Source organism: Sciurus carolinensis, chromosome 6, assembly GCF_902686445.1.
Source record: "Sciurus carolinensis chromosome 6, mSciCar1.2, whole genome shotgun sequence".
Taxonomy (NCBI): Eukaryota; Metazoa; Chordata; class Mammalia; order Rodentia; family Sciuridae; genus Sciurus; species Sciurus carolinensis.
Window position 1 is genome coordinate 123,404,996 of NC_062218.1, and position 24,250 is coordinate 123,429,245.

Sequence of the window (24,250 nt, forward strand, 5' to 3'; positions counted from 1 at the left end):
GCCTACATGTTTACATCTTCAGGGTAGACTGTGACAAGGCTGGACTCTAAATCACCTTTATATCCCTGTGACCTCAAGAACGCCTGACAGAGTCAAAACTAAGTTCTTCTCAAATAAGTGACTGAGCACATTAACATACATGTGTTTTCAAGGAAGATTATTTACCTAAAAGTGAATGGCAGAAAGGGGAGTAAAAAAGCAGTTCTATTTCCAGTTGCATATGGTTTTGTAATAAGTCAGAACTGCAACCTACATTTTGGTTGATTCTTTATATATACTCATACACTCACATACACAATTAATTTTGGTATCTAAAGATCAAAGCATGCCCAGAAACACTTTTTATAATGAGTAAACACTACCCTATAGTGGTTATTTGGGTTAGTAAGTAATAGTTAAAGACTATGGGCTGTGGAGAAGCAAACCTTAAACAAGTTAAGTGTTCACCTCTATGAGCCTCAATTTATTCATCTGCAAACTGGAAGTTAATCATACCTATCTCGCTAAGTTGTTGTAAAGGATCAAATGCTAAATTACCAGATATTGAGTTAGTGGCATCTCCTTTCACAACTTCTCTAATTCGATGTTCTTTTCAAACTATCCATTCTGTACCCAAATAGGTACATGTATATTTATAATATGAGTAAGAATAATCCTTCTCTGGTCATATTATACACTGTCATTTTGAAAATACAACCTAGAACCTATATCATCAATGCAAGAAACTAAGCATTTTGGTATTGGAACTTAAACAAACATATAATGTAAACTGAAGTATTCATAATATTATATCAATTATATTCCTTTTAGAAAATAAAAGGCAACAGGTCATCTGACAAAAATTTAAAACTTTAAAAATCACTAATTAGGGAGAGGTTCAGAATGGTCATTCTACAAACCTCACACTAAGACTTTGTTTGTTACTCATTCACCAAACTATTTAGGCATGGGGCTAGAAGAAATGACAAATCGGAGCCATCATTTAAATCATTAGGATCCCAGATCATTTGATAACCAGATGAAAGGTACAGAAATTATCTCAGAAAAATGCATACACATTTATAATTATATGCAACTTTGGAACACTCAAGCACCGCCCCGTCCCCAACACTAACCAAGTTAAGAACTTCAAGATTAGAGTTTCTCAGGATTTCAACTAACAATGAGAGTGACTGATATGACAGAGAAGCAGAATCAACAAATTCATAAACTGTATTCTTAGTACATGGATATAGAAAACTAGTAAGTTAACTCTGTTACTATTTGCCCTGCTTTATCTCCATAAGGCTTTTTACCACCTACCATACAAACACACATACATACATATTATTTGTTTGATGACTATCAGTCATTCTCTAAGCTCCTGAAGAACAGAGGATTTTTTGTCTTTTGTCTTAGTGCTGTATTCAGAGTACCCAGTAATAATGCCCAGGATACAGTAGAAACTATTTAGATATTGAATTGAAATGAATCAAAGAGTATATACAAGCAAAGGTTAATTTTTAAGAGTTGGGGTTAAAAGGGTTTTGGGTTGGCTCTCTTAATTTCCAAAGTCTTCTCTACTGAATTTTGTAATTCAGTAATGTAATGTCCACATGACACAATAATTTAAAAAAATAAGTAAAATTACCAAATTCATGTGTGGGTGTGTCACACATATACATACTCATGCATGAAGTTTCAAAATAAATTATCAATATTCAAAAACTTTAAAGAAGAGAGGTTACAGTAAAAATAACTAGAGGTATAAAATAACACTTAATGATTACATAAAGCAATAAGAAAAACAAAATTGTGGGCTGGGGATATAGCTCATTTGGTAGAGTGCTTGCCTCAAAACACAAGGTCCTGGGTTCAAATCCCAGCACTGCAAAAAGAAAAAAGAAAGAAAGAAAGAAAGAAAGAGAAGAAGAAAAACAAAATCAAACTCTTCACCAAAACTAGGAGACAAAACCAACAATGCTATGAAATAGGTATTCTTATTATCTTCATTTTATAGACTAAAACTATAAAACAAATGTAAACAATTGGTGAATCAAGGTTAAAGATAAATGGGGGTCCTTTATGTCATTATCACAACTTCAAAGTTTGAAATCACAACAAATTCCAAAGTATGAGAAGTTGATTCAAGTAAGAATCATCAGTGAATACTACAGCAAAGTAGGGGGAATCTGATGTGGAATTGAATATTTATATAGCCACTTGTGTAAATACATTACAACATCCATCCATAATTTATGTTACAAACAAAAAAAAAGTAATTTTTCAGTGGAGAAACCAAATACCACCTGACCCAAGAAATCAAAATTAAAATGACCAAAAGGTGGCAAATACTCAAGTGCCTCTAGATAAGATGTCTTGTGAAGGCCAAACGTTACTTAGGGAACAGTCTAACCAAGAAAAATGACCTACATTTGATTATGAAGAAATAGGAACATTAAAATTAATGAATATTCTATAAAAGAAGTGGTATGAATAAATACCCCAAAAATGTCCATGACTTAAAAGACAAAGAAAAAATAAGGAAAGAAGTAATTGCTTAGAAAATATTTTTATATCACTTGCCAAGTTCATAATAGGCACTGATGATACAAATATGAGCAAGATGGTCCTTTGGCCAAGATGAACATCTTATAGTATACTATTTAGTTATTCCTAAAAAATCATAATGAGAAACAAATATGACAGTCATACATATTTTAATTACATATGAAACAACAAAATCTAATGTAGAGGTTTTCCTTAAGTTAGCTAATCTTCATTTGCTTCTGTTTAAAATAAAAGTATATTCTATACACGATACATTTGTTATATTAAAATATTCAGCAACTATTTTAATGTACTATAATTTGTTTTATTATTTCAGATTCAAATTTAAATCATAGGGTCCTTATATGTGATCAATGTCATAGTCCTAAATGTCAGCAAAATAACATAAAATACATGTAAAATAAGGCACTAATATTTTTAATATTTTTCAACCCAAGACAAAGCTGCTAATATCATAGTTGTTAGGCACCTCACATTACTTCTTACTTGAAAATATTACTAAAACATTGGTTCAAAATATGACTTCATTCTCCCTCTCGTTTGCATGAAACAAATATTTAAGTTTAATATAAACTTAAATTTTCATAATTTCTTGGTAAACCACAATTTTCAGTTCATCCAAAAGATAATTAAAATGGCTCTAAATACTGACTCTTTAAAATTGGAAAATAATTTGTAAAGTTATCATCTAAATTTTAACTAGTAGCTCTCTAAGAAAATACAGCATTCATGCACTTATATGTTAAAAATGGTATACTACAAAAATAGTACGCATAAGACGGCTGTCCTGGCTATATTAATGTCAAATAAAGCAATCTTCATGTCAAAAACATTATTAAAGATAATTATTACAGGAATAATTATGCATATGTATATACTTTATAATACAGGAAGCAAAACTTAATAGTATTATAAAACAGTGTACATGAATGTTAGCAGCTGAGCCATATGGATCTCTAAAACATCTTCCAATGGTGGTGGTGGGAAGAAGGAAAATCAAAGGCAGAAGTTACAATTTTCTTTATCCAAATTTAAAGTGAAATATCTACTACTTTTTTCAGTACCATTAATATATGGGAGAGGAAGATTGCTTGAAGAAGCAAAAGGAAGAGGCATTCAGGTTGAACATCCTTAATATAGAAATCTAAAATCCAAATTGTTCCACAATCTGGTAATGTTTGAATGATGACATGATGTTTCCAAAGTTTTAGATTTTGGAGCATTTTGGATTACAGATTTTCAGATTACCAATACTCAACTGGTAAAGTCTTTGAAAATATTCCAAAATCTGAAAAACTATGAAATCTGGTCCCAAGCATTTCGGATAAGGGATACTCAACCTGTACTAAGAAGTAAGGATAATTTCAAGGGAAGCTAGGCAAAGACAAAGGTTAATAGAGCTTCAAGTCACGGGGCATGTTTCTTTAGATGTTTTGGGGCAAACAATCAGAGATAGAGGTAAATATCATATTGTTCAATAATCTAATCAATCAACCTCTAATCATCTTAAAAGACTAACATTTTTTTCAAGTCTTCTGAATGTGAACTTAACCAACATTTATGCATTTTTAATGAAATTTTTGAGTCTCCATAATAAGATTATGATTTGTTTTTTAATCAGTCAAATTTGTATTCAAATTCCAGGTTTACCACCATAATTTCACACTATTGTGAAAATTACTTATTCCTTATAATCTCAGTTCTAATTTAACTACTGCATTGGGTTTTTGTCAGCAATAACATGTGTAAAAGTACCAGCAAAGCATCTGACAAACAAAAGATTAAAAATACACTTTACTTTCCATTCCTTTTCACTTCAAGACCAGTGTTGATTATTTTCACAGTAATACACTGAAATCCTTTGAAGATCTTAAAATTTTTTTAAAAAAAGTAAAACAATATCTTTTCATGTTTACCTAATTTATTTCATAACCTGTTTTTCCCAGATGGTAAAACCTATAATAAAAATTGTGATCTCTCCAAAAGTATTTTAGCATACAAGTTGCTTCTCTTCTTGTGTATCTGATTCTAGGATTCAGTTCTAGACATACTGTAAGTCTTACATGAGTTTATTTCTCTTAAATGCCATTGCTGCAACAAATCTCGGAGTTCTATTCCCTATCTGTAACTACGTATCCCCTATCTATATGTCCCTGGTTTACTCCTTCAATGTATTAGCATCACCTCTGATTCTTGAAATGGAACTCATTTCTCTTTTACACACCTGTTTATCTTTTAAATCACAGGCTCGTTTACTTTCAAATATGTTGTATCAATTTGTTTGGGTATATCTCTTATGTAAACCCCAAAGGTGATTTTATTTTATGATCCTTTGGCCAAGAAATTTTAAGTAGGAGATTTGCTCATTTCTATTAATTTTGCTTTGTTTTGTTTTTTCACTGCTGGGGATCGAACCCAGGGCCTTGTGCATGCTAAGTAAGCACTCTACCACTGAGATATCCCCAGTCCTCATTTCTATGAATTGTTATAAAGATGTTTAATCTTTGTTCTGAATGATTTAAGTTTACATTTTTTGCTTTTTGTAACTGTTTCTAAATATCATTACATGCTATATATGCCATATATGCTATGTGTTACTTCTGATACATATAGAGAATTCTATGACCACATGGTATCAAACTAGAAATTAATAACAGAAAGACAACATAAAAATCCCAAAACATTTGAAAATAAAACAACATGCTTTCAAATAATCCATGAGTCAAAGAAAAAGTCTCAAGGGAAATCAAGATATACACTGAACTAATTAAAAGTGAAAACACAGTGTATTAAATTCTGTGAGAAACAACAATGCAGTTTTAAGAGGAAAATATAAGCACCAAATGACTACATCTAATAAAAGAAAATGTTTCCACTTCAAGACCCCATAACCAAGAAAAAAAAGTGAACCTCAACTGAACTCTCACACTTGATGCAAAAATTAAATGGGATCATGACACAAATAAAAACATAAAACTGCACAATTTTAGAAAAGAAAAAAAACACTAAACAAAAAGTTCCAAACAACTAAGGGCTAGGCAAAGAAGTTTTTAGGTTTGACAATTAAAGCAAAAACTATAAAAGGAAAAAATAGTACATTTGTCTTCAATAAAGTGAAAAATTTTTGCTCTGCAAATAATCTTATTAAGATGAGAACTCAACAGACTAGGAGAAAATACTTTCAAATAACATTTGTGACAAAGGATTAGTATCTAAAGTATATAAAGAGCTCTCAAACTCAACAAAAAATTCAATTAAGAATGTGCAAAAGACATGAAGAGTCATTTCACCAAAGAGAACATGCAGGTGGCAAATTAGCACAAGAAAAAATGTTGAACATCATCAATATCTGAGAAATGCAAATTGAAACCATGATGCGATATCAACACACACCTATGAGAACAGTTAAAATTAAAAAAATGACAACACAAAGATGACAAGGATATGGAAAAAGAAGGTACCTCAGACATTGTTGATGGGAATGCAAAATGATACAGCCACTCTAGAAAATATATTGGTAATTTCTAATAAAACTAAACTTACAACCACCACAGAACCCAATACTGCACTCCTAAACATTTACTCCAGAGATGATCACATAAAAACAGTACACAAATGTGTTTAACAACTTTATTTGTAAAAACAAAAACCTGGAAAAACTCAGATATCCCTCCAAGACTGATGTCTAAATAAACTAGTTTATATCCATACTATGGAATACCACTTAGCAATAAAAAGAAACTACTCCATACATATAATAAGAATCAATCTCCAGAGAATTATGGTGAGTAAAAAAGTTAATCCCAGAATATTACAAACTGTACTACTCCATTTATATAACATTCTTGAATGAGAAATCATGACTTCTCAACAATGTGTGTATAAAATAAGATTAAGCATTTTACACTTATCTAAAACAGAAATTTCCATTCTTTTCATCATATTGTATGATTATTTCCTCACCATTTACCAAAGGAAATAGGAAGAGACCACCAATTTCATTGGAAACAACATTTTATATACCAAAGCATAATACTGTAGCACAGATGTCTATACTTCAATTTTTGCCTTAATTTTTTTTAAAGAAAATGATGTAGAGTATGAAGAAGGTACTTCCAATTACCAAAAGTAGGTTTATTAATCAAATGAGCAAAGTTATGAACAATCAGTTAATTGAAGACTCTCCAGGACAGCCAAAGTTTTATTCTTCATTTTTAGGTTTCAGGGCTCAACTTAAAAAGTTGTGTTCAAACAGACTAGTTTGAAAGGTAGAATAAATTTGCAAAAAGAATAATATTAGAAATGATTATTAAATCAAACAATAAAAGAAATGTGGATAATTCTCAACTTTTGTGTACAATAGATTCTTTTCAATTTTTTTAAAGGACGGAATGTTTATTTTGGCTCACAGTTCCATAGGTTTAGTCCATGGTGGGCCAACCCCATTGCCTCAGCCAAGTTGAGGCAGGACATCATGGCAGAAGGGCATGATGGACAACAGTTGCTACATTCATAGAGGCAAAGAAGCAGAGCAAAGGAAGGAGGAAAGAGATGCATGAATGCTTCCAGGGCAAACCCCCTCTATAATAGATTCTTAACTAAGGGAATGTCTAAAACTCAAAAAATAATAAAATAAGTTACACTCTCTCCTCCCTTAGGGCTAAAAACAAGTTATGCATGGCACTAAGATAACTCTTTAATTTTCAGCAATTTATATATGTGGCTTTCTTAAATATTATATACATATATATCATCCTTAAAGCAACAATTATACAATTTGAGAAAAAGCCCAATGTTTTCAGGATACTAATGAGTCCTACCTCTATATAAATTGTGTCACATTTATGAAACTTACATTCCTTATCAGAAGAATCACACTTTCATCCTAGCTTTTTATTCATTTTCTATCAAATAATAATGGCAAAATGATATAAGGATTACATCAATCATGACAGTAGTATAAAGTTGGCAATGTTGCCAAAGCTTACATTTTTTTTTTTATTGTAAACAAGTGGGATACATGTTGTTTCTCTGTTTGTACATGGCGTAAAGGCATACCATTTGTGTAATCATAAATTTACATAGGGTAATGTTGTTTGATACATTCTGCCATTTTTTCCCTTCCCCCCCTCCCCTCCCACCCTTCCCCTCCATCTATACAGTCCTTCCTTCCTCCATTCCTGCCCCCCTCCCTAAACCCAACTCCAACCCCAACACTAACCCTTCCCACCCCCCATTATGTGTCATCATCCACTTATTAGCAATATCATTCTTCCTTTGGTTTTTTGAGATTGGCTTATCTCACTTAGCATGATATTCTCCAGTTTCATCCATTTGCCTGCAAATGCCATAATTTTATCATTCTTTATGGCTGAGTAATATTCCATTGTATATATATACCACAGTTTCTTTATCCATTCATCAATTGAAGGACATCTAGGTTGGTTCCACAATCTGGCTATTGTGAACTGAGCAGCTATGAACATTGATGTGGCTGTATCTCTGTAATATGCTGATTTTAAGTCCTTTGGGTATAGACCAAGGAATGGGATAGCTGGGTCAAATGGTGTTTCCATTCCAAGTTTTCTAAGGAATCTCCACACTGCTTTCCAGAGTGGCTGCACTAATTTGCAGCCCCACCAGCAATGTAAGAGTGTACCTTTCTCCCCACATCCTCACCAACACCTGTTGTTGCTTGTATTCTTGACTCAAAATGGATTAAGGATCTCGGAATCAGACCAGAGACCTTGCATCTTATAGAAGAAAAAGTAGGTCCAGAGCTTCAACATGTCGGCTTAGGACCAGACTTCCTCAACAGGACTCCCATAGCACAAGAAATAAAAGCAAGAATTAATAACTGGGATAGATTCAAACTAAAAAGCTTTCTCTCAGCAAAGGAAACTATCAGCAATGCGAAGAAAGAGCCTACAGAGTGGGAGAAAATCTTTGCCAATCATACTTCAGATAGAGCGCTAATCTCCAGAATCTATAAAGAACTCAAAAAACTCTACACCAAGAATGTAAATAATCCAACTGACAAATGGGCTAAGGAAATTGATTCTTGCTTTCATTTCTTGTGCTGGTCCTAAGCTGACATGTTGAAGATTTGGACCTACTTTTTCTTCTATAATCTGCAGGGTCTCTGGTCTGATTCCGAGGTCCTTAATCCATTTTGAGTTTAGTTTCGTGCATGGTGAGAGATATGGGTTTAGTTCATTCTGTTGCATATGGATTTCCAATTCTCCCAGCACCATTTTATACATAAGTGATGAATCTTTGGAAAGAATAATTAGGAAAACTACCCCATTCACAATAGCATCGAAAAAAATAAAATACTTGGGAATCAATCTCACAAAAGAGGTGAAAGACCCCTACGATGAGAACTACAGAACACTAAAGAAAGAAATTAAAGAAAACCTTAGAAGATGGAAAGATCTCTCATGTTCTTGGATAGGCAGAATTAATATTGTCAAAATGGCCATACTACCAAAAGTGCTATACAGATTCAATGCAATTCCAATTAAAATCCCAATGACGTACCTTACAGAAATAGAGCAAGCAATTATGAAATTCATCTGGAAGAATAAGAAACCCAGAATAGCTAAAGCAATCCTTAGCAGAAAGAGTGAAGCAGGGGGTATCGCAATACCAGATCTTCAACTCTACTACAAAGCAATAGTAACAAAAACGGCATGGTATTGGTACCAAAATAGAAAGGTAGATCAATGGTACAGAATAGAGGACATGGACACAAACCCAAATAAATACAATTTTCTCATACTAGACAAAGGTTCCAACAATATGCAATGGAGAAAAGATAGCCTCTTCAACAAATGGTGCTGGGAAAACTGGAAAACTATATGCAATAGAATGAAACTAAACCCCTATCTCTCACCCTACACAAAACTCAACTCAAAATGGATCAAGGACCTCGGAATCAGACCAGAGACCCTGCATCTTATAGAAGAAAAAGTAGGTCCAAATCTTCAACTTGTTGGCTCAGGATCAGATTTCCTTAACAGGACTCCCATAGCACAAGAAATAAAAGCAAGAATAAACAACTGGGATAGATTCAAACTAAAAAGCTTTCTCTCAGCAAAGGAAACTATCAGAAATGTGAAGAGAGAGCCTACAGAGTGGGAGAATATCTTTGCGAACCATACCTCAGATAGAGCGCTAATTTCCAGAATCTATAAAGAACTCAAAAAACTCTACACGAAGAATACAAATAATCCAATCAACAAATGGGCTAAGGAAATGAACAGACACTTCACAGAAGAAGATGTACAAGTAATCACCAGATATATGAAAAAATGTTCAACATCCCTAGTAATAAGGGAAATGCAAATCAAAACTACCCTAAGATTTCATCTCACCCCAATTAGAATGGCGATTATCAAGAATACAAGCAACAATAGGTGTTGGCGAGGATGTGGTGAAAAAGGAACACTCATACATTGCTGGTGGGGTTGCAAATTAGTGCAACCACTCTGGAAAGCAGTGTGGAGATTCCTCAGAAAGCTTGGAATGGAAACACCATTTGACCCAGCTATCCCACTCCTTGGCCTATACCCAAAGGACTTAAAATCAGCATACTACAGAGATACAGCCACATCAATGTTCATTGCTGCTCAATTCACCATAGCCAGATTGTGGAACCAACCTAGATGCCCTTCAGTTGATGAATGGATAAAGAAACTGTGGCATATTTATACAATGGAATATTACTCCGCAATGAAGAATGATAAAATTATGGCATTTGCAGGCAAATGGATGAAATTGGAGAATATCATGCTAAATGAGATAAGCGAATCTCAAAAAACTAAAGGACGAATGATCTCACTGATAAGCGGATGAGGACATATAATGGGGGGTGGGACGGGCTAGCATTAGGTTTAGGGTTAGGTTTAGAGTTAGGCTAAGGAGAGCAGTAAGAATGAAGGAAAGAAGGACTGTGTAGAGGGAAAAGAGGGGTGGGAGGGGTGGGAGGGGTGGGAGAGAGGGGAAAAATATAATAAACATCATTACCCTATGTAAACGTAAAAAAAAATAAATAAATAAAAAAAAAAAAAAAAAGAATACACAAGTAATATCAGAATCTCAGAGATGACGGGTATATAATGTGAGATCTATAGTATATAGATGTGAATATATTGCAAAGATATGAAAAACTTACTGAATTTATATTCGAGTTATTCTGCACATAAATGACTGCCTCCCTCCACAAAGTATACAGCACAAATCTCCACCAAGGCAACCCATTAAATAGTCTCTAGAGGATATCAAGAATCTGTTACTCTCTAGAAAATCCAAAATGAAACAAGCCACTGATCTTCTTTTGACATTCTGTGCTTTTAATATTATAAATGCCACCACTGAGGGATACTTCCTAACTATACCCTCAAGTTCAGACACCAAAAAAGTCAGCCTAGTTTCACTATTAGGGTGACAAAGAATTTATATTTCTTAAACTGCAGATTTGGCCAAAGTACCTAATCATGAGATTTATCTTCATATCCAAGGTGTGACAAGTTGAGGGAAAACATCACTGAATCTTAAACTGTTTGCCACCTTGGCATACCAAGAATATGTGAAGATTATAGCGTAAGTTTAAAAACAGTGAAATGTCATACAACAAATGCTCTCACAATTGGTAACACTCTGAAAAACTCCATCCACTCTATTTAGCAAGTGCACATCTTTGAATACTATGACATAATAAGAGTAATTTTGCTAACAGCATAGTTCTTTGACATTAGCAAAATCTTTATTCAATTTGTTAATGGTTCTGGTTTCAACCAATTACTTATGAAATAGAAAATACATTTCTGTTTCAAGTAAGACTGATTAAGGGTCTCTTAGATCTAAAGCTCTTTAAATTGATTGCTGCATCAACAGCTAAATCCGTCACCTTCTTTTCCTGGGGAATTTTCATTTGTTTCAAGCTAAAGCAATTCTTCCTATATTCCACTTCCTATATTTCCACTTAAAAAAAGGGAAAAAATTTAATGACTGGAATCTAGTATTCAAGCAAAATTCAAGAGCCATAAAAATAAATGAACCACAAGAAAAGCCACAATCAAAATGAAAAGCAAAGAACACTGGGAAATTCAAAATGTAATTTACACCCTTCTCCTTAACTGTTCTTTTCTCCAAAGAATAGAAATATCCTTCTTTATAAGAAAATAAAATAGACTGCACTTCTAAATAGCAAAATTTGTAAATGATTATATTGTACATTTATTCATTTAACATTTATTAAGAATCTACTATCTCCCAAGGGACACTAAAGTAATGAAAATATAGCAATGAACAAAACAGACAAAAATTCTGTCCTTGTAGAACTCATATTCTAGTGATAAAGACAGACAATACAAAAACAAACAGATAAAATATACACGGAGCCAGATAAGTGTAAATATTAAGGAGCAAAATATCACACTTAAACAAAGACCTAAAGAAGGTAAGGAAGCCAGCCAAGTGGACATCCAGGAAAAGAACTGAGCAAAAAGGTCAGAGGCATTCAGAGTAAGCCAGGTGGAGGATAATAAGAAATGAAAGTCAACAAGGTAGACAGTGAGTCCGGGGCAGGGGATGCCTATAGATCATACAGGCAACTATAAAAACCCTGACTTCTATTACAAGCAACATGGAAAGCCATTAGTGGATTTGAGGCAGAGGGACAGAAGATGACTTGTAATTTTTAAGAATAATTTTTGACTCTTATTCAAGCAATGATTGGGAAGTAACTTGTATCACACTAACCTCATTAAAGATAAAAATTATCACGTCTAGACAAAATATTTTTTTTTAAATTTGAAGGCACTGGAGAATGACTAAAAGCAAGCAGAAGTTAAAGTTGACTCAAAAAATAAAGGAAATTTGAACTTAAAAGAAGGGGACAATACAAGGTGAGGCATTCACAATATATTACTTCCCCCAATCCTTGCAGCATGGGGTGGCTAAAATTCTAATGGTAAGCCTCATCCTTTTTGGTTGGGGGGTCAGCAGTCATATTCCTAGGTATTTTCTCAAGGCAAATGAAAATAAATGCCTGTAAAAAGACTTGTAAACAAATGTTCATAGTAATATTATTCATAATATCCAGGAACTGTGAACAATAAATACCCACAAATAGGAATATGGATAAACAAATTATGATTTTCACATGTGGAATATTATTCAGCAAGAAAAGAATTACTGACATGTAATAATATGAATGAATCCAAAATATATGCTAAATGACATTAGTCCGATACATTTTATACAAGTCCATTTACTTTAATTCCAGTATCAAATAAAACTAGGTTAAGATGGTAGAAATCAAAAGGTGAGCATGAGGGTGAATGTCAATGACTGAAACTGGGCACTTTCTGGGAGATGAAACACTATTTTTTTACTGATGATCAAATGGGTATAAATAATTTCTGAAAGTCATCAAACTGAATAACTAAAATCTCTGCTTACCACAGGTAAAGTATATTTCAAAAAAGGAGTCTGAAAAAATACACTGCAACATTTAAACTTTAGAACCTCTTATACTCAGTTAATTCAAGCACATAGGAAAACATGTCTTTTACTTGAATAGCATGCCAACAACTAAAGTAACAAAGGAGGGAGATTTGAGTTGTGTAAGAATATAATTATAACAAAATAACTTTCTTATAAACAAAGACAATAATATAGTAAGTATTTAAATCATGAATAAACTTTCAGATATGTATTCATAGCTATATACCCTGTTTCAAGATTTAGAAGCACAAAATATGCTTTTTCTGTCCTTTTTATAATAAAGCCTTTCTTTTAACCTTAGGGTTGTAAAAGAAATAAAATAAAAATATTAAATAAAATAGTCATGAAAGAATATAATTTTCAATGTTAACTTCTAATTTCTTATACTTCACATGAAAAACAGATATTGAGAGTTCAGTGCAAGACACTCTGAGTTTGATATTCCTGGGAGACATCCCAATAGCAGTACTACATGTGGCTCTGGAACTCAGGAAGGAAATTCTGGATTTGCATATTGTGAAGGTATTAGTATTTAGAAGATAATTGATATTATAAAAGTAGATGATATTACCTATGGAACATGTAAACTAAGAGGAGGAATAAAGGATGGCATCCTGAGGAACAGAAATATTGAAATAAGAGGTCACTGAAAAGACCCCAGTAGAAGACAGTCAAACAGAAGGAAGGCCAGGCATGAAAGTCAAATTCTCCTAGGCTATAATGTTCAACAACGTAAATAATGCAGAACTGTTGGCTAGTATGAAGACTGGAAATATTTCCTTGGTGCCTGCTTGGGTCTTCCTGGACCTAATGACCACAAGATTCTAGTGGCATCAAATGAATTAAATTAGGTAACTTATGGTAAATTCTTCCCTCTCCCTATGTCTTGTCATAGTTCATAATTTTATTGCTTCTTTATATTATTTCTTCAGTGAATATGTTCCTATCACAAAAGACCTGTCATCATTACAAATTTTAAAAAGTAATCATTAACCAAAATACCAAATTAATATCAAACTAAATCTGACTTTATGATATTCTTTAAATATTAATGAGTTACAAAGGAAAATTTTTTAAAACTAAATTTAAAGTATTGTTGATGCCTTTGTTCTCTTTTTTCAGTCTTCAATTTCTATTTCTTTTTCAGAATATATTTGTGAAAATTTTAGTACATAATTAGTCCAAATTAATTAATGTGTTCTGTCAAATGGAAGGTACTTTATTGAGGAAAATAGGTCTCTCGTGGAACCTGGTTGTTCTTGATTAAAGGAAGGAAAAACAGAACTTTAAAAAGTGAATAAAAAGAAAGACAGTTATTTAATAACTAAACAATTACGTATCATACTTAACGATAAAATGGGAAGGACTGAGGATGTAGTTCAGTGGTAGAGCATTTGCCAAGTGTACACAAGACCCTGAGTTGGATTTCCCGTGCCAACAAAAACAAACAATAAAATATATCTTACAATAACTTAAAGGGAATTTTTAATGTTATAGAAACATTATTGTCTTAGGAACCTTGGTCATTCATTTTTTTAAATGTAAGTTGTTGAAGAACCTGCAAGAAGATAATGAAATTTTATTATGTAAAAAAATAAGTTTATATTATGAATAAATCTGACAGGTGATTGGTGAAGTTAAGAACAATCTTAATAGGAAAAAAATCCCATTAAACACATTTTGAAAATTCAAAACAGATACAATGAACAAATTCCTATTTTAAAACATTCTCAAAAACACATAAATGCTTTTAAGAAAAGGAGTCAATTGTGTGTACCCTTAAAAGAGCAAGCTCCTCAATCAGTGCTTAAAATATGCCTTCTGTATATTTCTTATAACTTTATTTGTAAAGGTATTTTATTTTAAAAATATACAAAATAACACAGTTTAATAACATGTCCCAGAAAAAAGGTCTCAGAAAAAATGGATGTCAAAAATATCTGACATGTCAACTTGTACATTTAACAGAGTAGAAAATACATGTAAAAGCACTCTAAATAGAATTTCAAGAACAAGTTAAACATAGTATTTAATTTCTGTCTGAAAGAGGATTCAGAATTTAATAAATGTTATGACCACAAGGTATTTATTTTAAAATCAAACAGAAAACCCTGTTAGAAGAGTAGCGCTGACAGTCAACCCTGATAAAAGAGGGAGGAATATAAATCCTCATAAATGGTGGTGACATTTCAGTCTCAAGTCTCCAAAGAGATTAAGACAAAGTGTTAAAAAAAAAAAAAAAGTGGGAGGAGATAAAACTTTAAAATTTTTTCAACCATATCCTGGGAAAACTTATCATTATGATTATTTTTCTATCTGCCTTTCTCACTTATTAGATCTAAATAATAAAAGACAGAAAAAGGTGTTTTTCAACTAATCTTTGACAAAGGTGCCAAGAATATACAATGGGGAAAAGATAATCTCTTCAACAAATGGTACTGAAAATACTGGCTATCTATATATAAAAGAATGAAACTGAACCTTTATCTTACACTATATACAAAAATTAATCTGAAATGGATTAAAGACATAATGTAAGACATGAAGCCAAAAAACTCCTGTAAGAATGCATAGGAAAAAAGTTCCTTGACACTGGTCTTGGTGATGAGTGTTTTGATAGGAAACCAAATGTACAGGTAACAAAAGCAAAAATAAATAAATGGAAATACAGTGAACTAAAAAATATCTGCACAGCAAAGAAAACAAAATGAAAAGACAACCTACAGACTGTGAGAAAACATTTTTGAATACATATCTGATAAGAGGTTATTATTCAAAATGTGTAAAGAACACACACAACTCAAGAGCAAATCAACCCAATTTTTAAAATACTGGTAAAGCACCCAAATAGGTACTTCCCAAAGAAGGCAGAAAAATGGCCAAGTATATGATAAGGTGCTCAACATCACTCATCATCAGAAAAATGTATATCAAAACCACAATAGAAATATTATTTCTACATGTTAGGATGGCTATTATTAAAAAGACAAGAGATGAAAAATGTTAACAACAGCGTGGACAAAAAGGAACTCTTATACTGCTGGTAAGAATGTAAACTGGTATAGCCAGTTATAGTTTACAATTAAACAGAATTGAAATTCCTCAAAAAAATTAAAAATAGAACTATCATATGACCCAGAAATCCCTTGACAGGTATATATCCAAAGAAAATTATACCAGTACCTTGACGAGATATCTGCACACTGTGTTCATTGCATCATTATTCATAATGGCTCAGATATGTAAACAATCTAAGTGTCCAGAGATGAAAAAATAGATAAGGAAAATGTGGTATATATATACAGCAGAAGAATGGCCTTAAAAGAGATAAACTGCCTTAAAAAGACAACATGAATGAACCTAGAAGACAGTATGTTAAGTGAAATAGACCACACACAGAAAGGCAAATACTGTATGAGCTCACTTAGAAAGTGTATTCTAAAAAAAAAGAAAAATCACAGGAGCAGAGTGTAGAATAGTGGTTACCAAGGCTGGGGCATGGAAGAAATGGGGAGATGTTTGTCAAGGGGTACACATTTTCAGTTATATGACTAAATTCTGAGGATCTAATACACAGCATAGAGATTACAGTTAGTTATACTTTATTGTTTACTTAAAATTTTTTAAGTGAGTAGATCTTAACTATCCTTCCACACTCATACACATATCAATAAAAGGGTAACTGTGTGGTGACGGATGTTTTGATTAATTGTGGTAACCATTAAACAATGTATATCAACACACTGTATACCCTAAATATATACAAGTTTTATTTTTCAATTGTATCTCAACAAAGCTATGTTTTTAAAAACTGAATTAGCTGGGCGTGGCACCACACACCCATAATGCCAGCAACTCAGGAGGCTAAGGCAGGAGGATCACAAATTCAAAGATAGCCTCAGCAATACTTAGCAAGGTCCTAAGCAACTTAGCTGCACCCTGTCTCAAAATAAAAAACAAAAAAAGAAGGGCTGGGTATGTAGCTCAGCAGTTAAGTGCCCTGGGTTCAGTTAATGGTACCAAAAACAAAAACAAAAAAACAAAAAAACTGCATTAATAATTTTAGATTTTTTTAGTACTTAATTGAATCTTAAAACTTACTTTGAACTAAAATGATAGTTTCACATAGAGAGTTCGCATAGATAAGCCTCTAAATTACCATAAAACAAGTTAGTCACTGTGTATAAACCTTTTATTCATTCTATAAGATTGTTGTTTTGTCATTTTTTTTAACAATTTAAATGACATGATCTATTTTACATATGGCTATTTTAGCCACCAAATCCTAAATAGTAATCAGGATGCACAAGGAAGACAGCATTATAGCTGTCAGAGGTAGCATGCTTCAAAAGGAATAGGGTTGAAAAGATAGTGATACTTACATTTTCTAAAGTTTTATATTCTTTTCAAAACTATGAAGTATACACACACACACACATACACACACACACACACATATAACTATATAAATCACTCTGCATAATGCTGGACACAGAAAAATTTTGCAGCTAACCTCTATGTAGTAATATGGCATAATGACTTAGGAATGTAACTATTAGTGTCCCATTCCAATTCTGTCACTTAGGTGTATGACCATGGACAATTTGCTTTAGTTATAAAATATAAAATAGAACTACTCATGGTTTTTATAAGATATACACTTAGCATAATATTTGGCCCACTATAAATACAATAAATGTTTGTTATCATATTAAGTATTTAAGACATTTAAAAATGTATTTGCTATCTGTTATGGTTTAGATATTAGGTATCTCCCAAAAGCTCATTAATGAGACCAGGTAAGAAAGTTTAGAGGTGAAATGATTGGGTTATGAGAGTCTTAATCTAATCAATGCATTAATCCCCTTATAAAGATTAACTACATGTTAACTGAAAGAAGGTAGGGTGTGGCAGAAGGAGATGGTTTGGTGGAGGGTGTCTTTGGAGTTTATATTTTTGTTCTTGGGGAGAGAAGTCTCTCCCTTTTTCCTGTTGTGATATCTTGAGCTACTTCCCTCAGTCACACTCTTCCACCATGATGTTCTCCCTTACCTCAAGCCCTGAGGAATGATGCAGGCTATCTATGGACCAAGATCTCTGAAATCATGAGGGCCAAATAAACTTTTCTCCTCCAAAACTGCTCTTATCAGGTCTTTTGGTCACAGCAACAGAAAAGCCGACTGTCCTTTAATACACCAGGAACACAGCTAAACACAGTTTCCAGCATTCTTAAAGAGCTAATGTACAATTAACCAAGTCTGTTCATCTTCTGTTTTTATGATAATTAATTAAATCATTTCTTAAACAGAAACTAAAGTTATGAAACTTACAAAGCAAAAACATTATTTTTAAAAAACATTATTCAGCCAGGCTCAGTGGCACACGCCTATAATCCCAGTGTCTTCAGAGGCTGAGGCAGGAGGATCAAGAGTTCAAAGCCAGGGCTAGGTTTTATGTAGCTCAGGGACAGATCACTTGCATCCTTGCATTGTATATGTGAGGCCCAGAGTTCAAGCCCCAGCATTGCAAAAACAAATTTTTAAGTGTGATATGTTTTAGAACAAGTTATTCTTCATGTATGTATATGTCAAAATACTGTATTGTCATTCATATATATATATATATATATGTATATATATATATAAAGAACAAATTTTCAAAAATGAAAATAAAAGAGTTCAAAGTCAGCCTTAGCAACTTAGTGAGACCCTAAGTAACTCAGTAAGCACCTGTCTCAAAATAAAAATATAAAAATGGCTGGGGATGTGGCTCAATGGTTAAGTACCCATGGGTTCAATCCCTGAAAAATTAAAATAAAATAAAATAAAATAAAAACACCAATAGACAGGTAGATCAATGGTACAGAATAGAGGACACAGACACAAACCCAAATAAATACAATTTTCTCATACTAGACAAAGGTTCCAACAATATGCAATGGAGAAAAGATAGCCTCTTCAACAAATGGTGCTGGGAAAAACTGGAAAACTATATGCAATAGAATGAAATTAAACCCCTATCTCTCACCCTGCACAAAACTCAACTCAAAATGGATCAAGGACCTCGGAATCAGACCAGAGACCCTGCATCTTATAGAAGAAAAAGTAGGTCCAAATCTTCAACTTGTTGGCTTAGGATCAGACTTCCTTAACAGGACTCCCATAGCACAAGAAATAAAAGCAAGAATCAACAACTGGGATAGATTCAAACTTAAAAGCTTTCTCTCAGCAAAGGAAACTATCAGAAATGTGAAGAGAGAGCCTACAGAGTGGGAGAATATCTTTGCCAACCATACCTCAGATAGAGCGCTAATTTCCAGAATCTATAAAGAACTCAAAAAACTCTACAGGAAGAATACAAATAATCCAATCAACAAATGGGCTAAGGAAATGAACAGACACTTCACAGAAGAAGATGTACAAGTAATCAACAGATATATGAAAAAATGTTCAACATCCCTAGTAATAAGGGAAATGCAAATCAAAACTACCCTAAGATTTCATCTCACCCCAATTAGATTGGCGATTATCAAGAATACAAGCAACAATAGGTGTTGGCGAGGATGTGGGGAAAAAGGAACACTCATACATTGCTGGTTGCAAATTAGTGCAGCCACTCTGGAAAGCAGTGTGGAGATTCCTCAGAAAGCTTGGAATGGAAACACCATTTGACCCAGCTATCCCACTCCTTGGCCTATACCCAAAGGACTTAAAATCAGCATACTACAGAGATACAGCCACATCAATGTTCATTGCTGCTCAATTCACCATAGCCAGATTGTGGAACCAACCTAGATGCCCTTCAGTTGATGAATGGATAAAGAAACTGTGGCATATTTATACAATGGAATATTACTCCACAATGAAGAATGATAAAATTATGGCATTTGTAGGCAAATGGTCGAAATTGGAGAATATCATGCTAAGTGAGATAAGCCAGTCTCAAAAAACTAAAGGACGAATGATCTCGCTGATAAGCGGATGAGGACATATAATGGGGGGTGGGAGGGGCTAGCATTAGGTTTAGGGTTAGGTTTAGAGTTAGGCTAAGGAGAGCGGTAAGAATGAAGGAAAGAAGGACTGTGTAGAGGGAAAAGAGGGGTGGGAGGGGTGGGGGGGAGGAGAAAAATAAAATAAACATCATTACCCTATGGAAATGTAAAAAAAAATAAAATAAAATAAAATAAAAGAAGAGACTGAGGAATGTTTGAGCTTGAAAGGAGTCAATAAAATACAACAATTAAGTGCAAAAAAAAAATAAATAAAATAAAATAAAAACACCAGCCAGAGACTCTGAAAAACACCTTATCATTGGAAATATCAAAAAAACAATACCCCCAAACTACATAGCATGATTATTAAGATGCAAGAAATAGTGAACCCTGCACAACAAAAGGAAAATAAAGAAGAATTGCAAGGAAACAAAATGAAAAACTTAAAATCTACCATGCATGTAGGAAAATAAAATTCAAATTATGAAAAATGAGGTAGTAATGTAGAGGACACCTGAGAGCAGTCAGAAGAATGCAGTTAAAAAAAGTAAAATGAGATGAAAACAATAAAGTGACATTTTCTAAAAGCCTATAGCTAACATCTTACTTAATGATGAGAGGCTGAATGCTCCCAAAATCACAAACAAGCAAATATGTTTAGACTTAACACTCCTGTTCAGCATTATAATGGAAGTTCTGGTCAGTAAAATAAGGTAAGAAAAATGAAGAAAAGCTGTATAGAATGGAAAGGAAAAAAATGAAACTACTTGTATTCACAGATGCTGCAACTATCTACATAAAACAATCACAAGGAATCTACAAAGAAAAGCTCCTATTACTAATGGGTGGATTAACCAAGATCCTAGAATAAAAGGTCAATATAGAAAAATCAATTATATTTCAATATGCTAACAATAAACTTTGGAAATCAAAATTTTTAAAACAGCACCATTTACAATAGCTCAAAAAGGAAAAGAATGAAATACTTAGATACAAATCTAATAAAACTTGTGCACAACCTGTGAAAAATACTGACAAAAGAAATCAAAGAAAGCTTCAATAAATGGAAAGATGTACTCAATGTTATTAAGAAGTTATTTCTCCACAACTTCATTTATAAATTAAATTCAATCCCAAACAACACTCCAGCAGGATTTTTTTGTAGATACAGGAAAGCTGACTTTCAAATTTATGTGGAAAGGTGAAGAAACTAGAATACTCGAAGTAATTGTGAGAAAAGAACAAAGTAAGCAGAGTCACGGTACCTGATTTTAAGACCTCGTATAAAGCTACAGAAGTTAAATGGGGGATATTGGCATGAAGATATAGACAATCAATGTAATCAAAGACAGAATCCAGAAAAAGACACACACATAAATATGTTAAAGGATTTTTGACAAAGGGCAAGGCAATTCAGTGACAAAAATAATGTTATCAACAAATAATGTTATCAACAAAATGCTGGAACAAAGGAGCATCCATACACAGAAAATGTGAACTTTTTTTTTAAGCAATATTTTTTATTTTAATATTTTTTTAGTTGTCAGTGGATTTTTAAATTTTATTTATTGATATGTGGTGCTGAGTATCAAACCCAGGTCCTCACACACACCAGGCAAGCAAGCACTCTACCACTGGGCCACAACTCCAGTCCGAAAATATAACTTTGACCTGCACCTTGCACCTTAAACAAAATAAACTCAAAACCGATCCTAGGCTTAAATGTAAAACATAAATGTATAAAACCTTTAGAAGGAAACAAAAGAGGAAATCTCTGTAACGTTGAATCAGGTGACAAATTCTTAGATAAAAAACTGAAAGTAGGATCAAGAAAGAAAAAAATTTAATGATTGAACTTTATCAAAATTAAGAACTTTTGCTCTGTGAAAAACACTGTTAAGAGAAAAGAAGAAAAGTTATAGACTGGCAGAAAATATTGTTAAATCACATATTTGACCAAGAACTTATATCTAGAATATAAAAAGAAACTCACCAACTAAGAAAAAAAAAACAAACACCCTCCTCCACACATTGTAAAAAAATTTTAAAAAACCTTCATTTCTATATGCTCGGGTTTATATCTGTGGCTTTTCTTTATATTAATATGAGATTTCTCTATCAGTCATTGTGTAAAAATATAGTTAGGCAGAAGATCTGAACAGATGCTTCACAAAAGATATATGCATGGCAAGCAAGTACATAAAAAGATCATCAACATATTTGGTAAATGCAATTAAAAGCACAAGACACTACCACAAACCTAATAGAACCGTTCCAATAAAAGTAACTGACAACACCAAGTGCTCACTTGGAATCTGAAACTACTGTAACTCTTATATATTGCTAGTAGAAATGCAAAATAATACTGATACTTCAAAAATTCTTACAGAAAATAAGGGGGGGGGGGAACCTTCCCAATTCATTTTCTTATCCTGATAACAAGCCAAAGACATCAAAGGAAAACTACAAATCAATATCCCTCACAAACATAGCTGGAAAAAAAAATTTAACAAAATATCAGGCTGGGCAGTGTTGCACACCTATAATTTAAGCAACTCAGGAGGCTGAGACAAGATGATCCCAAGTTCAAGGTCAGCCTGGGCAACTCAGTGAAACCCTGTCTCAAAATAAAAGTGTATATAAATAAAAGGTCTGAGGATAGAGCTTAGGGGTAAATTGCCCCTGGGTCTAACCCCCAGTACCACAAAAAAGTAAAAAAGAAGAATCAGCAAATCAAATACAATAACATAACATATATATATATATATATATATATATATATATATATATATATAAATACACTATACCCAGGTAAGATTTATCACAGGAAATACAAAATTGGTTGGACACCTGGAAAATTAATTAATATAGCACAATATATTACCAGAAAACAGGACAAAATCCATTAAGATCATCTCAAACTCCATCAAAAGTAAACTCAATGTCACTAAAGTTTTATGATACTGTGGTTATTTTATATTTTTTTCAGAGTGTTCATTTTATTCACTGTTAGCTACTCAAGTTCACAAATACTGAGTACCTACTGCATGTAAGGAATTCTGCTAGGTACTAACAGATACACAAAAACACATACATGATTCAGTAAAAATTAAAATAAGGTGCATGCATAGAGACAGATAAAGGAATAACAATTCTGCTTATGAACTTAAGGAAAGAAAATTATCTCATTCCTATTCTTGAGAGCTTGTTTGGAGGTTCTAGCAGGGGAGCGCAGCTACTCGTATACCCTTGACCGAAAGAACGGTCCTCCTCTATCGGGGAAGGTCGTCCTCTTCCACCAAGCGCGCAGCTTCGGGAGGGATGCACATGGAGCGGTGAGGGAGGAAGGGGGCACCCGCCTAGCCAGTCAGATCAGCCAAATCAACCCTGGCAATCGATGGGTGACAGATGTCGCAGCCAGATCGCCCTCACATCCTCATTCCTATTCTTAAGTTATGGAGGCATATTTTAAACTGTAAGTTAAAATTAAATCACACTGTAGTAGCAAATATGCTAACATATAGAAATAATTTTATAAAACTACTGTGTATGTATTTGCATTTGCTTGACTCTACCTCTCAACAAAATAACATCACCTCTTCAGTATAATAATTTATTTGTCCATTATTTAAAAATGTCTTTTGGATAGTATATACTATACCTTGTGGGGAGCCAGAATCCTCTGCCTAAACTTTTCAACTGTATCTTGACCCATGGAAGACCAAGCATTGACAAATGCTTCTGCTTTGTCTTGTCTAAGATGAATGTTCTCTAATTGCTGCTGCAAAGCTGCTGGTTTCACGTTGTGATATACTGCCTATTAAAGAGGAAAAGAAATTACATATATCCTTCTATTTGTACAAAGACCTTGAGCTGAAATCAATACAAAATTACTTTAAGGGGATTTAAATCAAAAGAGCATTTCACATTCCTATTGCAGACATTTCTGGTTGTTTTACAAACAGTATCATATAATATCAAGGGATAAAGATTAAGGATTAAAAAACCTAAATTATTTGGGTTAAACCTGTTCAATTCTGCCCTTCTAAACAATCGTAAAATTTCTTTGCTCTGGCTATGTGAATGATACTTTATTTAAAATTTCATTTTATTTATTTCACTTAACTATTTAAAGTTTACAATGATTTTGTTTCTCAACTAACAAATTTTTTCCAAGAAGTAGTTCTCAAAACTATC

The 24,250-nt window shown here is 33.0% G+C and overlaps 1 protein-coding gene across 2 annotated transcripts in view; it reads right to left on the reverse strand.

Annotated features, from left to right (window-relative positions):
• The window catches only part of Commd10 (COMM domain containing 10), a 217,186-nt gene that overhangs the window by 186,062 nt on the left and 6,874 nt on the right, over positions 1 to 24,250 (reverse strand). For both annotated transcript variants that reach the window (XM_047554866.1, XM_047554865.1), the window contains exon 4: positions 23,715 to 23,870. In XM_047554866.1, coding sequence (XP_047410822.1) covers positions 23,715 to 23,870 — 156 coding nt within the window. The remainder of the gene's footprint in view (positions 1 to 23,714; positions 23,871 to 24,250) is intronic.